Below are 20550 nucleotides of genomic sequence, written 5' to 3'. Positions count from 1 at the left end.
ATTAAAATGATGACTGGTTTCATATTCAAGCACAGGGAATAAAGGATGACTCACACCTGAGGGACATGGGGTTTACAATGCAATGGCAAGATCCAAGTTGCTCTTGATTCTGGCCACATATTGGAATCACTACGAAGGGCCACGCATGAACAGAGACTGGACCTCTAACCTCAAGGCTCTTAATTCAGTTGGATTGAGCTGGCCACACTATTTTCAGAGCTCCAAGGGTGATTCTGATGGAAAGTGAGGGTTCCCAAACATTCAGCAGCCACAGGACTACAATTCACAGGGAACCCTTGGTCTGGCCACATTTTCCTCATTGGGCAGAGAAGAAGGGAGTCCAGGGCGTTCTGAATTAAACCAATATGGCTGGCTTACCAAGTACCACTCTGAGGAAACCACAAGCACTCCAACAAACAGCACCTGCTGAAGCCATCACAAACTCAAGAGGGAAATAACACTGGGCAAAATCTTCTTGGTGACCAACAACTGACTGGTCACAGAAGTTGCTTTGCTTTGCATTCAGGGAGAAACAAGAAGTATACAGACAGATCCCTTACCTCTATCAGATTGTTCTTAAAGTCCAATACAATGTTTATGTGCTTTTTTAAACTTATTTTTATTGTAAACAAATGGGATACATCTTGTTTCTCTGTTTGTACATGAAGTAGAGGCATACCATTTGTGTAATCATACATTTACATAGGGTAATAGTTTGGATTCATTCTGTTATTTTTTCCTTCCCCCACACCTCTCCCACTCCTCTTTTCCCTCTATACAGTCCCTCCTTCCTCCATTCTTGCCCCCCTCCCACGCCCCTTTATGTGTCATCATCCACTTATCAGCAAGATCATTCGTCCTTTGGCTTTTTGAGATTGACTTATCTCACTTAGCATGATATTCTCCAGTTTCATCCATTTGCCTGCAAATACCATAATTTTATTATTCTTTATGGCTGAGTAATATTCCATTGTATATATATAACCACAGTTTCTTTATCTATTCATCAATTGAAGGGCATCTAAGTTGGTTCCAAAATCTGGCTATTGTGAATTGAGCAGCTACGAACATTGATGTGGCTGTTATCTCTGTAGTATGCCGATTTTAAGTCCTTTGGGTATAGGCCAAGGAGTGGAATAGCTGGGTCAAATGGTGGTTCCATTCCAAGTTTGCTAAGGAATCTCCACACTACTTTCCAGAGTGGATGCACTAATTTGCAATCCCACCAGCAATATATGAGTGTATTTTTTTCCCCACATCCTTGCCAACACCTATTGTTGCTTGTATTCTTGATGATCACCATTCTAATTGGGGTGAGATAGGATCTTTGATTTGCATTTCTTTTATTACTAGAGATGTTGAACATTTTTTCACATATCTGTTGACTGCTTGCAGATCATCTTCTGTGAAGTGTCTGTTCATTTCCTTAGCCCATTTGTTGACTGAGATTTTTGTATTCTTGGTGTAGAGTTTTTTGAGTTCTTTATAGATTCTGGAAATTAGTGCTCTATATGAAGTATGAGTGGCAAAGATTTTCTCCCACTTTGTAGGCTCTCTCTTCACATTGCTGATAGTTTCCTTTGCTCAGAGAAAGCTCTTTAGTTTGAATCTATCCCAGTTATTGATTCTTGCTTTTATATTTATTTCTGTTAAGGAAGTCTGATCCTAAGCTGACATGTTGAAGATTTGGACCTACTTTTTCTTCTATAAGATGAAGGGTCTCTGGTCTGATTTCAAGGTCCTTGATCCATTTTGAGTTGAGTTTTGTGCACGGTGAGAGACAGGGGTTTAGTTTCATTCTGCTGCATATGGATTTCCAGTTTTCCCAGCACCATTTGTTGAAGAGGCTATCTTTTCTCCATTGCATATTTTTGGCACCTTTGTCTAGTATGAGAAAATTGTATTTATTTGGGTTTGTGTCCGTGTCCTCTATTCCGTACCATTGATCTACCTTTCTATTTTGGTACCAATACCATGCTGTTTTTGTTACTACTGCTTTGTAGTATAGTTGAAGTTCTGGTATTGCGATACCCCCTGCTTCACCCTTCCTACTAAGGATTGCTTTAGCTATTCTGGGTTTCTTATTCTTCCAGATGAATTTCATGATTGCTTGCTCTATTTCTGTAAGGTACATCATTGGGATTTTAATTGGAATTGCATTGAATCTGTATAGCATTTTTGGTAGTCTGGCCATTTTGACAATATTGATTCTGCCTATCCAAGAACATGGGAGATCTTTCCATCTTCTAAGATTTTCTTTAATTTCTTTCTTTAGTGTTCTATAGTTCTCATTGTAGAGGTCTTTAACCTCTTTTGTGAGATTGATTCCCAAGTATTTTATTTTTTTCGATGCTATTGTGAATGAGGTAGTTTTCCTAACTTCTCTGAGGATTCATCACTTATGTATAAAAATGCATTAGATTAATGAGCATTGATCTTATATCCTGCTACTTTACTGAATTCATTTATGAGTTCTAAAAGTTTTCTGGTGGAATTTCCCGGTTCCTCTAAGTATATAATCATATCATCAGCAAATAGGGATAGTTTGAGTTCTTCTTTTCCTATTCGTTTCATTTTAATTTCTTTGGTCTGTCTAATTGCTCTGGCTAGCGTTTCAAGGACGATGTTGAATAGAAGTGGTGAAAGAGGGCATCCCTGCCTTGTTCCAGTTTTTAGGGGGAACGCTTTCAGTTTTTCACCATTTAGAATAATATTGGCCGTGGGCTTAGCATAGATGGCCTTTACAATAAAGGAATGTTCCCACTATCCCTATTTTTTCTAGTGTTTTGAGCATGAAGGAATGGTGTACTTTATCAAATGCTTTTTCTGCATCTATTGAAATAATCATGTGATTCTTAACTTTAAGTCTGTTGATATGGTGAATTACATTTATTGATTTCCAGATGTTGAACCAACCTTGCATGCCTGAGCTAAAACCTACGTGATCATGGTGCACTATCTTTTTAATATATTTTTGTATGCAATTTGCTAAGATTTTCTTGAGAATTTTTGCATCAATGTTCATTAAGGATATTGGTCTGAAATTTTCTTTCCTCAATGTGTCTCTGTCTGGTTTAGGTATCAGGGTGAGATTAGCTTCATAGAATGAGTTTGGGAGGGCTCCCTCCTCTTCTATTTCATGGAATACATTGAGAAGTATTGGAATGAGCTCTTCTTTAAAGGTTTTGTAGAACTCGGCTGAGAACCCATCTGATCCCATACTTTTCTTTGTTGGTAGGCTCTTGATGACTTCTTCTATTTCATTACTTGAAATTGATCTATTTAAATTGTGGATGTCCTGGTTCAGTTTAGGTAATTCATATGTCTCTAGAAACCTGTTGATGTCTTTGAGATTTTCTATTTTGTTGGAGTATAATTTTCAAAATAGCTTCTAATTATGTTTTGTATTTCACTTGTGTCTGTTGTGGTATTTCCTTGTTCATTTTGAATTTTAGTAATTTGAGTTTTCTCTCTTCTTCTCTTTGTTAGTGGGCTAAGGGTTTATCAATTTTGTTTATTTTTTCAAAGAACCAACTATTTGTCAATTTTTTTCTATTGTTTCTTTTGTTTCAATTTCACTGATTTCAGCTCTGATTTTAACTATTTTCCTGTCTTCTACTACTTTTGGTGTTGGTTTGTTCTTCTTTTTCTAGGGCTTTGAGCTGTAGTGTTAGGTCATTTATTTGTTGATTTTTTTCTTCTTTTATTGAATGTGCTCCATGAAAAGTACTGCTTTCATAGTGTCCCAGAGATTTTGATATGATGTATCTTTGTTCTCGTTTACCTCTAAGAATTTTTTTACTTCCCTCTTGATGTCTTGTTATCCATTCATCATATAATAGCATATTATTTCATCTCCATGTGTTGGAGTAGTTTGTTTTTTTATTCTGTCATTTATTTCTAATTTCAATCCATTATGCTCTTCTTGTATTTGCTAACAGTAGCTTTGTGGCATAAAATATGGTCTATTTTAGAGAAGGATCCATGTGCTGCTGAGAAGAAAGTGTATCCACTCTTTATTGGATGGTATGTCCTATATATGTGCATTAAGTCTAAGTTATTGATTGTGTTATTGAGATCTATGGTTTCTTCGTTCAATTTTTGTTTGGAAGATCTGTCCAGTGATGAGAGAGGTATGTTAAAGTCACCTAGTATTATTGTGTTGTGGTCTATTTGATTCCTGGACTTGAGAAGGATTTGTTTGACATACATGGATGGGTCACTGTTTGGGACATAGATATTTATGATTGTTATGTCTTGCTGATTTATGCTTCCCTTAAGCAGTATGAAATGTCCTTCTTTATCTCTTCTAACTTGGGCTTGAAGTCCACATTATCTGATATGAGGATGAATACTCTGGCTTTATTGCTGAGTGCATGTGCATGGTATATTTTTTCCCATCCTTTCACCTTTAGTCTGTGGGTATCTCTTTCTATGAGATGAGTCTCTTGCAGGCAGCATATTGTTGGATGTTTCTTTTTAATCCAATCTGCCAGTCTATGTCTTTTGACTGATGAGTTCAGGCCATTAACATTCAGGATTATTATTGAGATATGATTTGTATTCCCGGTTATTTGGCTCATTTTTGTTTTTTTGACATGACTTGGTTTCTCCTTTATTTGGCTATTCCTTTAGGGTAGTTCCTCCCTTTGCTGATTTACATTGTTGTTTTTCATCTCTTCCTCATGAAATATTTTGCTGAGAATGTTCTGTAGTGCCAGATTTCTTTATGTAAATCCTTTTAGCTTTTGTTTATCATGGAAGGATTTTATTTCATCATCAAATCTGAAGGTAAGTTTTGCTGGGTATAAGATTCTTGGTTGGCATCCATTCTCTTTCAGAGTTTGAAAAATGTTGTTCCAGGCCCTTCTAGCTTTTAGGGTCTGGATTGAAAAATCTGCTGATAAACTGTATTGGTTTCCCCCTGAATGTAATTTGATTCTTTTCTCTTGTGGCCTTTAAAATTGTCTTTATTTTGTATGTTAGGAATTTCATTATAATGTGCCTTGGTGTGGGTCTATTGTAATTTTGTATATTTGGAGTCCTATAAGCCTCTTGTATTTGATTTTCCATTTCATTCTTCAGATTTGGGAAATTTTCTGATATTATTTCATTGAATAGATTGTTCATTCCTTTGGTTTGTTTCTTTGAGCCTTCCTCAATCCCAATAATCCTTAAATTTGGCCTTTTCATGATATCCCATAATTCTTGTAGATTCTTTTCATGATTTCTTACCATCTTCTCTGTTTGGTCAACTTTGTTTTCACGATTAAATATTCTGTCTTCAATGTCTGAGGTTCTGTCTTCCAGGTGTTCTATCTTATTGGTTATGCGTTCTATGGAGTTTTTAACTTGGTTTATTGTTTCCTTCATTTCAAGGATTTCTGTTTGTTTTTTTTTTTTTTCAATATCTCTAACTCTTTATTGAAATGATCTTTTGCTTCCCACATTTGCTGTTTTAACTGTTGATTGGTGCGATCATTCAAAGCCTGCATTTGCTCTTTCACCTCATCATTTGCTTCTCTGATCATTTTAATTATGTACATTCTGTTTTTTTTTTTTTTTTTTTTTTGCGGTACTGGGGATTGAACCCAGGGCCTTGTGCTTGCAAGGCAAGCACTCTACCAACTGAGCTATCTCCCCAGCCCTAATTATGTACATTCTGAACTCCCTTTCTGACATTTCTTCTGCTATGCTGTCATTGGATTTTAATGATGTAGCATCTAGGTTTGTTTGGGACATTTTCTTCCATTGTTTTCTCATATTTCTCAGCTATCTACCCCTCTGGTAGTGAAACTCTGAGATATTGCAGATCTCCTCTACTGACTAATAGTGTCCCTGTAGAATTCCAATAACTCACCTCCTAGCCTTCAGTAGCCTGAAGTCTTGGAGGAACTTGATAATGCAGTGCTCCACAAGGAAGCTGCCCCTCTAGGGGTGGTAGCCTTCAGGTGGAGTATATTCCCTGCTAGTAGGCAGAGGCACCTCCACTTGTTGACTGATGGTCAGTCAAAGGGGTTCTAGACTGTGAACTGGGGCACGTCTAGTCTGGGCCTGTGTCTCTGGTTCTATTGCCCTGGTGGGAAAGCCTCACCCAGCGGGGAAGACTCACCCGGCAGGGAATTTCGCTGGGCAGCTCTCCTCTGAGACATTCCCTTCAGTCCAGAACTACCACCTGGACTGGGCAGCCCTCCTCTGCAATGTTCCCAGGGGTCTGGACCTACTGCCTGGGCTGGGGAGCCTGGTCCTGCGAGGGGCTCTCTCACTGAGCAGTTGTCCTCTGCTATGTTCCCTGGGGATTGGAGCTACTGCCTGGGCCAGGAAGCCTCACCCTGCACCGAAGCCTCTCGCTGTGTGGCCCTCCTCTGAGATGCTGCCTGCGGTCTGGTCCTGCCACCTGGGCCTGGGACCCTCACTCTGGGTTGAAGCCTCTCGCTGTGCAGCCCTCCTCTGGAATGCTCCCAGTTGACCAGGTTCACAGCTCCAGCGGGGGAGTCTCACTGGGCCACTCTACTCCACAAAGTTCCCTACATTCCAGGACTACAACCCTGTCCGGGGAGCCCACCCAGTGGGAGAGACTCACCCGGTGGCTCTGAGTTGGTCCCAAGTCTCTCAATACCTCCTGTTCTTGAATCCTGAATGCTGTCAAAGGTCCTCCGGTCTCCTGTAGGTATCTCAGGAATGGAGCCGCCCTTCCGATGATGATGATGGCCACACCCTCAGGAATAATTCAAAATGCCTGCACCAGCCTATAGAGAAGCTGGAGAGCCCCAGCAAGGGTGTGCTGAATCAGCACAGAGGCAATTGCAGTGTCCCTCAGCAGTAGGGGGAGCAGGCAGGCAGGTAGGTTCAGCAATGGCGTCCGACCTCGGTTTGGGGGTCGGGTGGGGTCGCTCAGTGATGGCGTCCGACCTCAGTGTCGGGGTCGGGTGGTCCACGATGGCGACTGACCTTGGTGTCTTATGTGCTTTTATGAAGACAGAATTGGTGATCCTGCTTTACCCCCTAAACTAATCTGTTCATATATAAGATCATATCACAATAATGAAGAATAGTAAAGCACTGCTAGATAAAAATATATATATATATATTACAGAAGTAGTTAACATTTCATTTCATTTTAGTTGAAGAATCAGACCTGCACAAGCAGCCTATATGTCAGGAGACTGATTCAATTTGAAAACAGAATCAGATACACATTATATATTACTCAAACTCCAGCTTACCTTTGCCACTGAACAAAGCTGATCCTCTAGAATATGCACCAAGGTTTGAGAAAATTCACTTGTCAATGACTCATACATTTTACAAGTAAAAGATCAAACACTGAAAGGACTGATATTTTACCTGTAGCATCTGACTTTTTCCCAAGCCTGGATCCCCAACAACAAGGACATGTGGGTCTCCTCGAATTGGAATTCTGTTTTTGTCATCTGCATATTTCTGGCTACCTCCAAAGAGTGCCAATGCCAAAGCTGCTTTAACAAGCTCGGGTGTGAAAGAGAAAAAAAAACAAACAAAAACCAGATAAAAAAGATATAGATGACCAGCAAAAGAGTATTCTTCAACACTGATATGGTGAGGATTTTTTTAAAGCACGATTGAACTTTTTTATAATAAAATCTAGAAATAAACCATAACATAAATGCTTAAAAAGTAGAAGCTTGAACACATGTAAAATCAGAAATATATCTTATAAATTGCTAAGTAAAGGTCTAATTTGCAAAATATTTATGGTCCCTGCTTTAACTTATAGTTACTTTTAAGAAACTTATTCTTATGAAATATACTTGGTAGGCAGCCTTTCCTTAAAAAGGGCTATAGTCTGCCTCCCATATCATTAATTCATGGAGAATAAAGACTCACATTAAAATATGAGTAGCTATTTTTTGGAATTACTATGTAGGGCCATGCATGAACAGAGACTGGAACTCTAACCTCAAGGTTCTTAATTCAGTTGGCTTGGGCTGGCCACAGTATTTTCAGAGCTCCAAGGGTGATTCTGATAGAAAGTGAGGGTTCCCAAACATTCAACAGCCACAGGACTACAATTGAGAGGGAGCACTTGATCTTTGGCTCTATTTTTTTTTTATAAAATACTGTCAACTTTATTTATATTTTTGAGTGAAGATGAACTAAAATACTTACTTCATGACCAAAAATGACTGGGCAAAGTGAGCTGAAAAACAGAATACAACTTATAAATTCTAACTTATAATTCATTAATCCAGTAGAAGATCTATTTTAAAGTAATTTGCTTAACTTGTTTTATTGAGGACCAAAAAAGACAAATATAAAAAAATTTATGTTCCTTCAGAAAATAAATTCCTATCAGTTCTTAGTTAATCTATAAAGGGAAGAATACTTTAAAAATTGTACTTGTGGAAGAAAGACAGGATACTTGCAAAGCACTGCAAAGTAACCAAATATGTTATTGATTTTCTGATAGAAATAGCCTTTAAAGTGCACCATACCGCTGAGGTGTGGTGAGGTTCACCTGTAATCCCAGTGGCTCAGGAGGGTAAGGTAGGAGGATCATGAGTTCAAAGCAAGCCTCAGCAAAAGCGAGGTATTAATAAGTAATTCAGTGAGAACCTATCTTTAAATAAAATACAAAATATTGCTGGGGATGTGGCTCAGTGGTTGAGTGCCCTTGAGTTCAATCTCCAGTATGGGGAAAAAAAAAAAAAAGCACCACACTTATGATCTTCCATTTTGGACCATCATCACATGTATTTTAAATGAACAGACATCTCTGAAAGAAGGGGACTAAGGAGAGAGCTCAGTACAAATTATGTTAAGATGGGATAAAATTTCATTTTCTTCAGTTCAATTCTAAAAGGGTCAGATTAAATAAGAATCTGAATATAAAGAATTATATTTACATTTGTCCATTTTATAAACAAGGAACAAACAAAAATGAACAGCATGTGAGAGATATAACCAGGAGTAAAATATGATGTTCTATCCCCTTTTAATATGTGTGAGCACAGAAGAAATTGGTGCCCTGCCCATAATCCTATTGGTATGCACTGTTGTGCATGTTCCTGCCTAATACTGCTGGTAACCTACCAAACACCTGTACCTGTCTGTGAAAGGGTTTTCTATGGCCACAAAAGCATCAAGAAGTGCCGTCATGTTTCATATCCTGGGAGTAGCCTCAAACTAGGGCCTTAGGAAAAAAATACTAAGGTTATTAGGTTTATAGAGGGTAGTATTCCAGAGGCCTTTTTCACTGCCTTCTTCCATCTCCTTTCATGATCCTCCATTTGTTATTTAGTATGGGTCAACAAACTTTTTCTTAAAGGGCTAGCAAGTAAATATTTTCAGCTTTGTAGGCTATCCTGTCTCAGTCACAACTACTCAATGAGTAGAGTAAAAGCAATCACTGACAATATGTAAATATATTGGGTGGGACTATGTTCCACTAAAACTTTATTTACAAAAATAGGCAACTGGCCTTGTTTGTCAATTTGTTGGATTAATAAATGTAGGACCATGAAAACTTCTAGTTATGATGCTGAAATCACAAACATGGGGGATAAAAGCAAACTGGGAAGAAAACCCAAGTTTTTCATATTAACATATGAGCATGGCAGAAGTACCACTGAAAACGTTCAGTTTTCATTTATAACCAGTAAGAACCAAATAGGTGTTTGCATTCTCAGGCAGGTCTTGCCTGCCTGCTCACAATTCACATCCTCTCTCTCAGGGTAGGTCTGGATGGTATTTTCAAAGAAAGCATCTGAGGATTTAAGAATAAATAACCCCTAAATACAGATATAAAATGCATCAAATTCTCCTAAAGCCTAAAGCCTAGGTGAAAAGGAAAGCAAGACAAATATAATTTTTCTGATAAAATCCATTTTGAAATTTTCTCTGTTCTTTACCTGTCTTAGGTACATCTATTATTCAGTCTATCTTGTTTGCCCCTATTTCCTCAAAATTATCCAAAAAAAATTGTCATAGAAGTATCAAAAATAGGGTTGAGATTGTTCCTTAGTGGTAGGCCCTTGCCTAGTATGCAAGAGACCCTGGGTTTGATGCCAGTTGATGTGTACATGGGATTACCAAAAATAATAGCATGCTGTGTTAATTATGATAAGCATGTTACAAAATATGACTTAAATCTTCAGAATAACCTGTAGTAGATTAACAAACTTCTTAAGATAGTAAATATTCCTTATTAAACTAGAGATCAGAAATTTTTTTCTGTAAAAAGATAGTATCAACACCATGAACTAAATATATGTTTTCTTATAAACATAATGAGCTGTCACAACTACTCAACTCTGCCACTGTAGCACAAAAGCAGCCAAAGACACTATGTAAATGACTGAGTGTGGCTGTGTTCTAATAAAACTTGACTTACGGACACTGAAATCTGAATGTCACATAATTTCATGTGTCATGAAATATTCCTTTTTCTTTCAACAATTAAGAAATATAAAAACCATTCTTAGTTCATGGGTTATGCCCAAATGAGTGATGAGCTGGAATTTTGTCCATGGATACTAGTTTGCTGGCCATTTTGACTAGTTTTTGTGATTTGCAGCCAAGTCGTGTTTGTATATGTGTAAAAAAACTTAAGATACCCTCATACATACTTGACAATAAGTTTAAACAGGTTTTCTTCAGCTTGAATCTCTTGGATAGCATAAAGGTCTTTAAGTGAGAACTCCATCAATGTTCCATGCTTACAACCATCCTCAGTCTTTGTTTTCTGTCCTTTGCTATTGCTAACAGAATTTGCTTCAATGTACAAAAGGAACATGCACTTGTCATTCTTGTTTCGAGAACCTGTAAATTCAAAGTATTAAATACAATAATTGGCATTCATTTCCCCTACAATGACTCAACTAAAATGTTAAAGAAAGTCACAGAGAGTTATAAATAAACATTTATCTTAAAGGAAAAGTTTCATCTATGTAAGCAACAAGGAATTTCCTAAATTGTTTGAGATTCAGAAGTATCTTATAAGGAGAAAAGATGAATACTGACATTTTTGAGAGAATATTAAAATGAAGAAAGAGCTACCCCATACCTTCATCAGCATTTGAGACTTTGACAATTCCAGTAACAGTCACTGTGTCTCCTGGTACACAGCTATCCACAAGGTCATGAACAAGTTCACATTCTATTGTTCGTGGAATTCGACCTGCTTCTCGCTGAGCATCAGACATAAGCTCCTGGATTCTAAAAAGTTGAAAAATTTTCAGTTAGAATACCTACTTACATTGGGATCTTCAGCATATTAACTATTCCAGGTTCATATGGTACTGAGCTAAAGGGCAGATTAGTTTAAAGAAGATTAATGACATATCTAAAATTACTTTAGCAGTTTCCAATTCAGGATGGCATAATGAATATTCACATTTGCTTAGCCTCCCTCTGAGGATCAACCAAAATAAAAGTTACTAAAAAAGCAAAAAGTTTTAATCAATTAGAACAAATAAAAAAAAAACTGCTATAAAAAAACCTCATAAAGTTGTTTGAGGGCATGTAGAGGTGTCATCAGCAAATGGGATATTAGTAAATTTTCTGAAAACAGCAGGTGGAAAAGTACTGATGGCTAAAACAAATAAAATCCAAAATGCATGCAGCCAAAAATTATGATACAAGAGAAGTAGCGCTCAATGTTCTCAGCAGAGCTCTAGAAGAGGTCCCAAGTTGGAGATGGCAGGAATGGAGAACAGGAAAATAAGATTATCAACTAAAAGATGATAGCTATTTAGAATTTTTTTGGAAGACTGGTAGACAGCCAGGTAGGGAAAGAATGAGGACTTAATCTGGTAACAACTAGAGCATTTTTCTACAGAAATGGATCTATTCCCTCTATACAGGGAGCTAGTGTCCAGTGAAACTATCAGAACTCCAGAATAAAGACTTCTCATTTGGCATTTGAGAAGCTGAAACCAATTCAAAAATACATTCACAAGTCAAAATTCCCACTTTCTTATTCAGGAATGAGGCCTCACAAGGAAAAACTTCTACCTACAAAATAGCAAAGAAAACATCCTATTCCAAATACTTTCTCTTTTTTCATCAGATATTAGAGAATAAAATAGCAGTAATTCAAGTAATTAAAAGAAAAAATGGCTAAGTTTGTTGCTGTAGCAAAAAAATAAAAATAAGCTGCTATAAAAAAAAGGAACTATGAAAAAACAAGCGTGAAATCAGAAAAATTAAAAATATATATATATTAAAAAATATATGTGTCAAACATTTATAAGACACAAGAAAAAGTCAAGAAATTTAGAGAAGAGCACAAAGAAAATGAAAGAGTGAAGCAAAAGTTAAGACAAATGAACAATCCAAAGGATGCATATCACAGGAAACCCAAAAACAGAAAAAAGATATTATATGGTTGAAAATGACTGCAGGACAAAAGGACCTATCTGCTTAGGGGATGAAGACACAACTAGATAACCCTCACTGTTTCAGAACAATGAAGAAATTACAAAGGAAGGAAAAGTCCAGTACCCTCAAAGGAGTAAGAATCAGACCTCTCATCAACAGCAAGGAAAATTATAACAAAATAGTCTTTGGCAGTCAGGCAAACTCTTACCCAAACTAGGATCCAGAGACATTTCCAGACATGTAAGGACCCAGAACATCTTACCTCCCATGCACGCTTTCTAAAAATTTACTTAACAACCAGAGGAACAAGTTGTACCCCATTTGTTTACAATAAAAAATTTTTTACTTAATAATTCCTCTAGAAAAACAATATTTAGAATTGTTAAAAGCAGAAAACAATGCCCAAGTTGAGCAGCCTAATTTCAGATGCACAGTGATGAAAATCTCAGCAAGGAGTAGGGGTTGTAGGTCTAAAGAACAAGAGATTTGGACTTAAGTAGGACTCAGGAGGTGCATTTTTTTCAATTTCATTTTTTTAAATAATAAAGCGTGGATTCCCAATATTCAATAATTTATTTAAGAAAGAATGTGTATGGTTTGAATATGATATTATCTCCCAAGTAACAAGAGTTCAGAAACTGGTCCTAGAGATGGGGTCTACCCTTGCTCTGGTTTCCAGTTTTGCCAACTGATCTCTCCCTGGGAGACAATATGATTAAAAAATAGAAAACAAACTTTGACAATTTAACATAACATCAGAATTGAGAATCTCTAGAAGTAGAAGACATGAAAGCTAGTATAGCATCTCTAATGTTATCTACTCACATAAAATAAATGCAATAAAGCCAAGTACAAGAGACCAAGAATATTATTAAAAGTTGTATAGAACTACCCATTATAGTAATTGAATTAAAAAAAAATTTACATGTATTACTTCAAAACATTTTTATTTAAATAACTGATATAATTATAATCCCACAACATTAAAATATTTACTTTGGAATACATTCTTGTAATTCCTTTCAGAGAATGGCCAGGCACCAATATCCATCTAACATTCTTAACTTCAAACCCTGTTCCATGGTTAGCCACCTTCACCCTCAATGGACATTCAAAAATTAGTAAGTGCTGGAGAGTGGTACTGGCCAAATTACATTGTCATATTGTGTGCATGTATGAATATGTAACAAATCCCATCATTATGTACAACTGTAAAGCACCAATAAAAAATGTGGAAAAAAAAACTAGCAGAATAAAAGTAAAAGTCTTAGAATGATACATGTTCAGATCACTTTGCCATAAATAAATGTTTTTTAAATAAATAAATGTTTATAAAATGCCTCTGCTCCTTTGGTAGTAAAAGTCAAAGAGACCTGATTTCCAGGACATAATCCTAAGCAAGAGTCTTAAACACTTTCTCTGCTATAAAATGAGGTGTTTGTAAAGATCTCTGACTAGAACATGGATATATGCTACATATTAGGGTCTTGGTGTTTACAGGGAAGAATGGGGAGAAGCTAGGACAGGGTTTAGTAGCATGCCACCTCATCTTTGCCCTAGGTTCTGTTTTAGAGCCATCTCCTATTTCAGTCAGGTTTCCTGAAAAATATTCTACACTTCACAATTACCCTCATTATTTTATATTTAGGGATGAGTTATGGGCCTATGGCTAGAAAAAAAAAATGGGACAATTATTGGATGAAAAATAAAGACAGAAAAAACTACCAGACTTGTGTGGGTAATGGCGGGAGCCTATGGGAACATAGTATAAAATGCTTAGTGGGCAGTAAGTACATGAAATGAAACAGGACCCCTTCTAAGAGATTTTCTGAAAACTTCAATAGTATTTCTATCACAACTCATTATGCAGTGAAGCATACAGCTTTGTTTATGGCCTACATCCAGTTCAATGATCACATAATTGAAATATAAAATGAACTATTTCTCAGTAGCAATAGGACATAAGGTTTACATCCTTTCTGGAATCCAACAGAGAATAAATTTCAAATAAAGACAGTTACAATTTCAACACTTCAACTCTTCACTGAAGAGACTTATTATATACTTTATGATTTTTACAGATTAAAAACTACAGTAAACTACAGTAAAATTATAGATTTACTCTGCAGTATGAGAGTTCCTAAAACCTGCCTTTATTTTAGGTCTTGATTGCTTACTTGATTGACTGCCAGTCCATTGTTACTGTGAGAGGAGAACTACGGAGAGCAGCAAAAGACTTCCCTCGACATGCAGGCACAGGACACTGCAACAAGTAATTCACATTAAGATTGTGATAAACTACAACCACATGTCAGGAAAATTCAAGTTATACTTCTTAAAATAAACCCACTAAGAGCTGTAATGACTTTCCATTTCTTACAGCAACAGTTTGATATCATAAGCTTTCAAGGCATTTTTTGTCCAGCTGGTCTCTCTCTCTCTTCCTGCTCTTAAATTCTTTTTGCTGTGGGCAGGCAGGCTCCTTGCTCTACCTTTTAGACCAAGCACTCATTTTTACCTATGTGCCCATGTGGTCTCCCAACTCCAAGGGGTCCTTGAACACTCTTCCTCCTTCAGTCCATATATCCAGCCCTAATCTTCTCCTTTTTGAAAATCTTTCCTATGTCTTAAATCCCCAGCTCTCATCTAGCTTCCTTTTGAGCTGTTCATACAATATTTTTAAACTGTACCACACAGATAGTCCTCAAAATAAAAGCAAGTTCTTTTTTTTATTTTTTGCAGTACTAGGGATTTGAACCCAGGGCCTTATGCTTGTGAGGCAAGCACTCTACCAATTGAGCTATATCCCCAGCCCACCAATAAAAGCAAGTTCTGTTTAAGTTTCCATAAGTCACTTGCTTGGCATTTGGACCTCAAGATACATTTATAAACTCAGACACTGTGGAAGATTTATAAATATGATTACAATAATGTTTTCCCTCAAATCTTTCCAGAACCTTACCATTCTCCTATCAAGAGAGAATCTATAGATAATTGGGAGGCTAAGGCAGAGGATTGCAAGTTCAAGGACAGCCTGGGCAACTTAGTGAGATCCTGTCTCAAAATAAAACAAAAAAAGGGTGTGGGGGATGTAGCTTAGTGATAGAGCATTTGCCTAGTATACACAAAGCCCTGGGTTCAATTCCCAGTACCGGTGGCAGGGGGGACCACAAAAAACAGATGGGAATCGTAATTCCTTCTCCTGGAATCTAGGCAAGCTGGTAACTCGCTCTGTAATCAACAGAACGTTGACAGAAGTGATGCTGCATGACTTGGAAGGCTAACTTATAAAAGGCAAAGCCATTTCTGCTTATCGACTGAACTTCCTTACCTTACAGCTCTCAGCATCCATATGAGCAGACCAAGTACTCGGATCTGCCAAACTGTGCGAAAAACAAAACCAGCCATGCACACGTGGCTTGGCCAACCCAACCACCTTACTATTCCCAACTCCAGTCACAATCTATCTGATTATATCTCCAGAGACCTAGAACCTCGACTACACAGGTGAATAGTTCTTCCAAACTCCTGATCCACAGAAATAAAATGATTATTATCTTAAGCCCCTAAGTTTTATGGTGATTTGTTATGCAGCAAGAATGACTAGAACAGAGATCACCTGGAATAGCCATCTTTCTGAAGACTTCAATTCACACACATGCAGGACCTCTTTGTAAGAGTACTCATCTTCTGAGGCAGTGTTACTCCCCACTTTACTAGAGTGTGTAGAAAAAAAACTAAACAAATACTGCTCACAGAAAATATCCCATTTAAGGCAGAAATTAAATTCTGGCCTCTGAGTTAAAGGATGTGTCTTGAACCTGACCTGAGACGTATATTAGATGGCACTCATTTATCAAAACAATGATTATTCAGAAACAATTTTTGCTGAATCTACTATACCCTGTTCTTCCTGTAAGAGGAAAAAAGCCCTAGTATTTCCATTGACAAATTCTTTAAAGAATCATTTATTTCACTAAAGGTTCTAACCTTTACAAGAGTAAAAATGTTTTAAATGTTAAATGTATTAAAGTGCAAAAATGGTAAAGGCAATTCTAGAAAAGAATAAGACAGGGCAAATCATCCTGCCTTATAAGTTTTATTCAGATCAATATAAAAAACATGGTACAGAGCTGATACAGAACCAATGACATGAAACAGATTCACCATGTCTACAGGAACACAGTGTACCACAGAGGAGGCATAACACATCAGAGGCAACAGAAGGCTTAATTAATAAATGATGACAGTACAACAAATGGCTTTTCATCTAAAAAGAAGATTCCTAACTTCATGCCATTCAAGAAGTTAGATGCCAGATGAATGAAAGATCTAACTATAGAAGACAAAACTTGAAAAATATTAGAAGAAAATGTAGGAAATAAGTTTATAATGTTTGAATGAGTAAGAGCTTCTTATGCCTGTAACTTTGAAAGTCTTTAGCTAAGGAGAGGAAAGCCCTCTGATGCATCATTTGTAATTGTTAAGAAACAGAAACAACACAAATGTTCACCACCAGGAGAATGGATAACTACCAGGAAAATGGATAAATAGTGGCCATTCCTTGAATGGAATACTCTACAAGTGTAAAAATGAAAGAATTAGATATGTATTAAAATAGGCAGAACTCCAAACAAGGGAAGAATAAGTTGCAAAATGTTACATTTGGTATATAATTTATGTAAGTACAACAAAAAAACTAACCTTACACAGAAGATGAAGAATAAAGATGTAAACTTGAAGAATACATGCTAATTTCAGAATAATGACTGCCTCTCGGAAGAGAACAAACGGAAGAGAAGGAAACAAAGAGACTCAACTTTAAGTGTAATATGTTATTACTTTATATTTTTGTTAAAAAAAAAGTTAAAATAGAAAAAACTTAACATTTGTCAACCCATATGTGTGATACATAGATGTTAGTTATATTATTCTCTCTACTTTTTAATATTTTAAAACCTAGAGGTTAAAAAAAAGTCAATAAAAAGCCAGGTATGGTGGTGCACACCTATAATCCAGTGCCTGGGGAGGCTGAGGCAGAAAGAGTCAAGTGTGAGGTCAGCCTCAGCAATTTAGCAAGACTTTAAGCAACCTGGCAAGACCCTGTCTCAAAATAAAAAAAATTAAAAGGGCTGAGGTTGTAGCTCAGTGGTGGAGCACCTCTGGGCTCAATCCTTAGTACCAAAAACAAACAAAAAACAAGAAAAGAAAAAGTAAATAAAGAGAAAAAGAACAAAACACATTACTTCCAAAAAGGAGAATAAAGGAAAGAAAACAACTTGATGTGTGGTACCTATTAAGTCAAAATATAGAAATATGAATGGAAAGGCTGCACAATAACTTCAGGATAATGATTATCTCTGGGAATGGTATAGGCAAAGAGTTAAGAAGATAATATTCCATGTCTTTAAAAACATATCTGGAAGGGCTGGGGATATAGCTCAGTTGGTAAAGTGCTTGCCTCACAAGCACTAAGCCCTGGGTTCAAATCCCCAGCACCGCAAACAAAACAAAACAAAACAAAAAAACATATAGCTGAAAAATGGGTGGTGGGTAGAAGAATGTTTATTTCTGTATTTCTTGTATCCTGAAGTATTTAATAATTGAAAAATAAAAAGCTCTGTGTTCACAAACACTGGGAAATGATATCTATAAATTGATTTGCCTTCATTACCAAGATGAACAAAGAAGCAGTTAAAAAAATATATCACCTTTGTGGGAAGATTGTATTTTCCATCTGGAAGAGGAAAACTCTGAACCTCTCCACATGCAGCACAAAGAAAAGCCATCTTGGTGCAAAGAGGCTTTATATTACTGACACGAACCACTGTCCCTCTTAAAGCAATGTATTTTCCATAGTAATTTGCTCGGACATTCTTGAGATGTGTCAAGGGCTCATAGTTGTATATCCTAAAAATAAAACAGGAACATATTAAAAATGAATAGAAAGTTGATGTCTGTATTGTCACAAGTTCTTTTTAGGAACAATTATGGAATTCCCAAAACATATCACCACTTTATATATCAGAAATCTCCCAATAATTAAATTATTCTTAAAAATAAAAATGTTAATTAAGTCTTTCCTTTTCTTATCTCAATAGACTGCTGTCTAGGGAAAAAGGAAGAAATAAATTTTAAAGACAAAAACGAAAATATAACGTCAATAGGAAAAGTTATATATTCAACAACCTCCAGGATTTGAACTTATTTTTAAACATTGCTAGGAAATACCTTTGATTAATTTTGGAAAATAAAAATAAAACCCTGATGATTTCCTTATTTATTCCTATTTCTCAATGAATTAAAAATGTTAAAATACAATAAAGATGAATTCAAGAGGGCTAGAGATATAGCTCAGTTGGTAGAGTGCTTGCCTATCAGGCACAAGGCCCTGGGTTCAATCCCCAACACTACAAAAAAAAAAAAGATAAATTCAAGAAAAATAAAATAATTTAATTTATTCCCTGTGTCAAGTAGAAGCCTAATAATTTAACTATATATATGATATATACATATATATCACTTAGCATATTCCGTGGACTTTAAATTTGCACATCAGAGTCTTGATAAGTACATATCTAAAACCAATATTTACAGAAATTTTCAGGTTGGAAAGTCAACATATTTGAGAAGAAAACATTAATTTCTGTCATGATAGCTTTGAATAATTTTCAGTGGGTTCACTGTGGTGTGATGATCTATGAAATTAGCAAGGAACTCACATCATTTTTACTATTTCCTTGTTTGTATAAAATAAGGTTCTCATAAACAGTCTTTCAGGTCATATTTTAAATAACACCAGTAAGTTGCTCACCTTGCATAAATATGTGGCACATCTACCATTGTTTCCCCATCACTAGACAATCCTTCTTGGGCTTGTAATTCAGCTGCATGCCTTTCAAGGTCCTTAGTTAATACCTAAACAGGACAGACATTTACTCAAAAGTTGAAAAATAAAGTATCCTCCTGAAGCAGAACTTATATAGAGAATCTAAAGTTCACCAATATAAACAGTTCAGAAAAAGACAGAATACAAACAAGACTCCTTGGAAAAACAAGACCCCTTGGGAAGTGTGATGTTTAATTACGACTACTTATTTTACAGTGGATTATTTTACCTGGTATTTTGCTGTTCCTGAACTCAAAATGTTCAGCATCCCTCTCTGCTACCTACTGTTCCAAATAAACTTAACATTTAGTCCTTAGAGTAGTCCCAAAAACCATTACACTTGGATTCTATAAAAACTTTTTTTTTCTACTTCTCCATATTCATAATTAAGAGAGAAAAAGTAATGATTTTTAAAATACCCAGTACCAGCTCCACTGGCATTTGATACTAAATAAATAAATAATACCTGCTTGTGTGCTAACAATCTAAGAGGCAAAATTAGAAGCCTGTATATAGCTATAATTGTTATAAGGACCATAATGATTTATAGATAAAATGCTTGTGACTTTTGAAAATGATTTCTAAAAATGCTTTTACAAAGAGAAAAGAGGCCCACAAGAATTTGGATATGTGAGGTAAAGGGAATCCTTTGTTCAATGGACAACATGAACAAGAGTATTTAGAGAATACTAGAAGGAGCTCAATTTAGTTGGATGGTAGTGAATGTAAGAGAGGAGTGGAGAGATGTTTAGCCAGATCTTGGGGGTAGGGGTTTCAATGTCATATAAAGGATTTTAAATTCATTTAGAAGAAAAGGGTGACCAGTTTTCAAGAACAAATCATATTTTACAAAAGTGATTATTTGAGAACAATAAAGGCCTAGCCTAAGACAGAGGCAGTAAGGACAGAAAGGACGTGCACTAAACATTTTTTTGTTTGAACTTGCTATGTTGCCCAGGCTGGCCTCAAACTCTGGGCTCAAGCAATCTTCCTGCCTCAATCTCCCATGTGACTGGGACCATAGCAGCATGTCACCACACTCAGTTTAAGAGACATTTTAGAGAAATGAAAGGATATGGTTAATAAGGAGCTGAATGAATCTGAAGACAACAAGCAAAGTTTACAGTTTAGGGTTTCTAGCAGTGTAGACCTTTGTGATGAACTATTCCTTGAACCTGCTCTATGTCCAAATTCTAGTTACCCTCTTAAGACCTATCATAATCCCTGAGTCTTCCTCTGAGCTTTCCCCATTCTCCCCCATAGGAGAGAATGCAACTGGCAATATAATCTGTGCCTGTCCT

At 36.4% G+C, this 20550-nt stretch overlaps 1 protein-coding gene across 2 annotated transcripts in view; it reads right to left on the bottom strand.

Moving 5' to 3' along the window:
- Mcm8 (minichromosome maintenance 8 homologous recombination repair factor) overlaps positions 1 to 20550 on the bottom strand; it is a 44093-nt gene that overhangs the window by 16730 nt on the left and 6813 nt on the right. For both annotated transcript variants that reach the window (XM_047538479.1, XM_047538478.1), the window contains exons 6-12: positions 19175 to 19278; positions 18072 to 18270; positions 14538 to 14623; positions 11045 to 11196; positions 10608 to 10800; positions 8149 to 8179; positions 7348 to 7488 (exon numbers count right to left, since the gene is read on the bottom strand). In XM_047538479.1, coding sequence (XP_047394435.1) covers positions 7348 to 7488; positions 8149 to 8179; positions 10608 to 10800; positions 11045 to 11196; positions 14538 to 14623; positions 18072 to 18270; positions 19175 to 19278 — 906 coding nt within the window. The remainder of the gene's footprint in view (positions 1 to 7347; positions 7489 to 8148; positions 8180 to 10607; positions 10801 to 11044; positions 11197 to 14537; positions 14624 to 18071; positions 18271 to 19174; positions 19279 to 20550) is intronic.

This window comes from Sciurus carolinensis, chromosome 2 (genome assembly GCF_902686445.1).
Source record: "Sciurus carolinensis chromosome 2, mSciCar1.2, whole genome shotgun sequence".
NCBI lineage: Eukaryota > Metazoa > Chordata > Mammalia > Rodentia > Sciuridae > Sciurus > Sciurus carolinensis.
Note: the sequence above shows the minus strand (reverse complement) of the source record. Positions and strands in the feature narration are given on the sequence as shown.